Source organism: Sinocyclocheilus anshuiensis, unplaced genomic scaffold, assembly GCF_001515605.1.
Source record: "Sinocyclocheilus anshuiensis isolate Anshui unplaced genomic scaffold, SAMN03320099.WGS_v1.1 scaffold708, whole genome shotgun sequence".
Taxonomy (NCBI): domain Eukaryota; kingdom Metazoa; phylum Chordata; class Actinopteri; order Cypriniformes; family Cyprinidae; genus Sinocyclocheilus; species Sinocyclocheilus anshuiensis.
In genome coordinates this window covers 2,185,836-2,191,069 of record NW_015555881.1, presented here as the reverse complement: position 1 = coordinate 2,191,069, position 5,234 = coordinate 2,185,836, and the positions used below count along the sequence as shown (strand labels likewise).

At 29.1% G+C, this 5,234-nt stretch overlaps 1 protein-coding gene across 1 annotated transcript in view; it reads left to right on the top strand.

The window, feature by feature from the left end:
- The window catches only part of LOC107675707 (SHC-transforming protein 3-like), a 26,323-nt gene that overhangs the window by 7,327 nt on the left and 13,762 nt on the right, over positions 1–5,234 (top strand). Inside the window, exons 2-3 of the mRNA XM_016470120.1 lie at positions 584–654; positions 3,326–3,389. Coding sequence (XP_016325606.1) covers positions 584–654; positions 3,326–3,389 — 135 coding nt within the window. The remainder of the gene's footprint in view (positions 1–583; positions 655–3,325; positions 3,390–5,234) is intronic.

Here is a 5,234-nt window from a genome sequence, read left to right as displayed (position 1 = left end):
GTGTGTGTGTGTGTGTGAGAGTGTGTGAGAGTGTGTGAGTGAGTGTGTGTTTACAGTGTCGGACTGTAGACAAGCAGATTAGAGTGTTAACGTAATAGTTCACCCAAAAACAGAAGGCACTTTCATTAATTAATCACCCTCGTTCACAATCTGTATTCATTATTATTCTCAAACACGATATTGTTTGTACAATGACTGTTCATTATGAGCACAGCATGTCAGTCTCCATAAAGGACCAAAAACACCTGCTGATGTCCAGTGTTAGTACAGACACAAGGCCAAAATGGGCACAGTGTTGATAACTGTCCTGTTTATGGATGAATGAATATGTGGCGTTGCGGTCAGTGCTGTTAAACACATCACACACACAACACAATATTTTACCTGGAAAGCTACAAGACTACGAACATCAAGAAATTAAATAAGCTTAATTTTGATATCTTGTTGGCTTTAAAGTAATCAGTTGAAGTTGGTTTGAATATTACTATGTTTTTTTTTCCACACACGGGGAATAATAATATCTAGTTTTGAAGAAAAGATTATTATGAGCTGTTCTAATCACATTTCTGTCCTTGTTTTTCAGTATTTGGGCTGTATTGAAGTCCTCCGGTCCATGAGATCCCTGGACTTCACCACACGATCACAAATCACACGGTACAACTCTCTCTGTCTTTCTACAAATGAAAAAGTATAAAACAGTCACAAACGTTTCTTCTTATGTTGTGCAAGGAATTGTGGGTAATATTAGCTGAAATAGCATGCACAGATGCACACTTCCCAGATACAGGTTAATTTGGTAATATTTTAATGTATTATGAATTGCAAATTACAGTTTAGTTTGTATGTGAATTTGGATTCAGACTTATGCTTTCCATCTAATACAAAAATTAATTATATTTATCTAAATTAAAAATTATTTAACCAATTGTGTTTTCTAGCACAAGAAAAGTTTTTTTTTTTTTTTTTTCAGATTCAGTTGGCAATATTAAATTTTAAATAAATTAAAAGAAATAGTTACAAGTATTATTGCTAAATATATTTTATATATATATAAAAAAAAACTATAAAATTGAGATAAAATGACTGTTCTTCCAAATCTGACTGCAAATATAGATTAATATTATTAATAATCACAAAAGAAGAAAATATATAATGATCTGCCCTAATTTTCCTAGGTTTTTAAAAAATATTTAATTTAACAATTTGTTAATTTATTCCTTTTATAAATAAAATAATTAAAACTAAAAACATTTACAAAAAGGGGATAGATCATTGTATGTAGAAATTTATAATTGTATTTATATATTTTTTACATTGAATTAGTAATACAATTATTTAAAAGACATTGACAAAATGGGGACAGATCATTGTATTTATATTAATTTATAATTAACTTGTATTTGTTTATTTTTATTTATTTGTTTGCTTGTTTTTTGTGACTAAAAAAAAACAACCTAGGACTTGATTCAGGAACTCATTTTTGTGAACTGTCCAAATGAACCGATTCACTAAAATGAATCAGACTTTCCAATATGACAGAGAGGACAATGAGGAGAGCGTGATTCAAATGTTATGTTTTCTCCATTATATATTTCTCTTATGTTTATATATTTATTAATATTTATGTTTTTCTGTTGTTTTGCTGCTAAATCACAGTTAATGGCTTTTTGTACGCTGCTTTTTAGTTTCTTTACGGTTACATCACAGTTAGTGGCCTTTCATGGCACTTTTATGTTTTTTTCTTTATTTGAATCCGCAGCCAAGCACTCATTTATTGTTGCTAAAACGAGTGTGTGAGATGTGAATGTAAGCCATCCGTGTGCTGATGAGTCATTGCGTAACATCAGATGGGATCCCAGCGGACGCGGCTTGTTTATTGAGCGCTGGGCTGTGTGGGCCGCTAGCATTAGCAGCGCTGGAGATGACGTGTCATATCCTCTTTTCTGCTTGACTTCCTGCTGTAGCGTTCACAGGAACACACCAGCCGTTCTCCATCGCTCCCTGGACACAAACCGCTCCAAAAACTGTGCTTGAATGTTGAACCATCAGCAGTTTATCTATAATACACCTCAGATATAGTTTTTATTTATTTATTGTGCCTTTTGCAAAACATTAAAAGTCAATTAAAAGCAAAGTGAATCTCACAGAATCTGTCAAAAATGTCCTAAAAAAAAAAAAAGGAAATTATATTTTATCCTGCTTTTAGGGCCATTAATATTTATTGCATTGTAAAATTATTTTTTATTATAATTAAGCCCAGTTTTTCATTACTGTTATTTTTATAATATATTAATTTTATAATATATTCAATATTATTACTGTTATATAAAAATTATTAGTATTTATACAATATGGTTGCATTCCATTTAATTTATGCTTACTTAAATAAATGCACTACAATAATGAGCATCTAATGAAAATCAGCATTAATGAGAATTATTAAAAAAATTAACGTCAAAATGCATTACAGTAATAAGAAAATTGGGAAGATATGCTTAATTATTATGAAAATAAAGTCACAGTTCAAAATAATATTTTTGGTGTTAAAATAAAATAAAAAATTTAAATAGGCTTAATTTTCTTTCCACAAAAAAACAAACAAATCAACCCTGTTCTCTAGATATCATCATGAGTATTAGCTATTGAAACTTAAAAATATGAATGAATATTAATAGTCACAAAATTGATAAAGTCAGAAAAAATGTATATGAAAAATATAATGGTCTACACTCATTTGCCTCAAATATATATATTTTATTTTACAATTTATTTGATAGTTTATATTTAAAATGTTTATAATTTGTTTGTTTATATTATTATTATTAATATGAACATTTGGCAACCCTATTCTCTAGTTATCATCATTAGCATTAGCTATTGAAACTAAAAAATATAAATGAATATTAATAATCACAAAATTAATGAAGTCCTTAGAAAAAAATATATGAAAAATATAATGATCTGCACTCATTTTCCTTAATTATTTTACATATTTTATTTAGCACTTGATTTAATATTTAATATTTTTATATTTTGTGTATGTTTATAGTATTAGTATATTTATGCTATTGTTCTTATTTATATTTGTTAATATCAACCTTTGGCAACTCTGTTCTCTCTAGATATCATCATGAACAATGAAAAATGATAGATTCATATCTTTGGCCAGATTCACAGATTCAAATGCATCCCCGATTGAAGAGCTTTGCTTTGTTTCCAGAATGCCGCTGCAGTCCCACTGTTTTCACACAGCATCTTGACAGTTTGCTCTCTCTGTACTTCAGAATTACTCATGTCTTCATATTTTTGTAATTCCTCTCGGCAGGGAGGCGATCAGTCTGGTGTGTGAAGCCGTCCCTGGTGCCAAAGGAGCTCTGCGCAAGAGAAAGGTACAGCCTGAGAATGTGTGCAGTTATCCTAAAGCAAATAATAAATACATCTGAACAGAGACTTGTTATATTGTAATGCATTCAGCTTTAAAAGTCCTAAAGGTACAATAGAAAGCCTTCTAAAGTCATCAGACTGCCTACTTGGAAACTCAAAAATGCACAAGTCTGATTTTATGAGATGATTGTGTGCCTTTTTGTTACATTTATTAAGTATTTTGGCAGATTTGATAATGCTTTCGGCCAGGGTTATTGTTGTTAACTAAAACTAACTCAAACATTTTTGTTCCTTGAAATAAAATAAATATTAAGTGATTTAATAAAAAAGTATATACTTATAGTTGCTGAATAAAATAATTATTGAGAACATATTTAATCTTTATTTGTGAAAAATTATTTTGGATGAGTAAGATTTCATTGTTGATGAAGCCACTATTCAATTCAGGACAAACATTTGTAAAATAAATTAAAATAATAATACATAAGAAATCAACACCAATATAAAATGAATAATAATTAAAAAAAAAAGTATATATATATATATATATGTTGATGAAGCCACTATTCAATTCAGGACAAACATTTGTAAAATAAATTAAAATAATAATACATAAGAAATCAACACCAATATAAAATGAATAATAATTAAAAAAAAAAGTATATATATATATATATATATAAAAATAAAAAATAAAGACCAATAATATAAAATAATTATTCAAAACAAAATGAATCTTTATTTGAGGAACATGGTTTTGGACCATTGAGATTTCACTGTGGACAAAGCTATTCAGTGCAGGACAAAAATGAGTGAAATAAATGACAATAACAGTACTACAAATGAAATATAAATATAATAAGACTTAATAAAATATGAAATAAAATACGAAAATATAAAATTAAATTATTCAGACTTTAATCTTCATTGAAAATTCTTTAAGTGATTTAAAATACAATTATATACTTATTTTATTTCAGCTAGTTGCCAAAGCAACATTTCTCATTTTTTGTTTAGTTTAACTCTTAAGTACTAAAATAACTCAAACTAAAACTGAAATAAAAATTAAATAAAAACTATATACACATATTTAAAAAAAAAAAACACAAATAAAATAAAATTAATAAAATGCAGCAAAATTACTAAAACTTTAACGGAAATTATGAAAATAACTGAAAATATTTAAATAAAAACAAATTTAAAATATTAATAAAAACTATAATGGTATATCAATATACTAAAATAACATTGCTCTGATCTCATACATTTGACCATTTTTAAATCCATTCCACATAATTCTGCATATTTTCCCCAGCGAATCAGCACAGAAAATGTGAACAAGTCTGCAGTTTTGTCTAAATCTCAGTAGTTATTTTTCATGAAAACTGACCGTCTAACACAACAATGTGAATGAAGCAAATTGAATTACGTTAAATTTAATTAAAAAACACCAGAGACAAGCAGCGAAAGAGAGTTATAGATTATTGCACATGACAACAGGAAGTGTTCAGAGGTGGAGGTTATTGATGCAGATGGAGAAATATGAGATGGAAAAGGAGAAGTAAATAAGGAAAAGACTAAAAGAGGAGCATGAGAAGGTTTGGAGTGAGATAAAGACGGTTAGAGATCAAATAAAGGCTGGAGAAAAGAGAAATGGCATGCTGCAGTGTGTGTGTGTGTGTGTGTGTGTGTGTGTGTGTGTGTGTGTGTGTGTGTGTGTGTGTGGGCATACTGTTAGCATGGTGACTCATTCTGTACTGAGCAGCAGTAATCAGCCCTCCTGCCTCCTGGTGTGCGTGTGTGTGTGTGTGTGTGCGTGAGTGTGTGTGTGTGTGCGTGAGTGTGTGTCT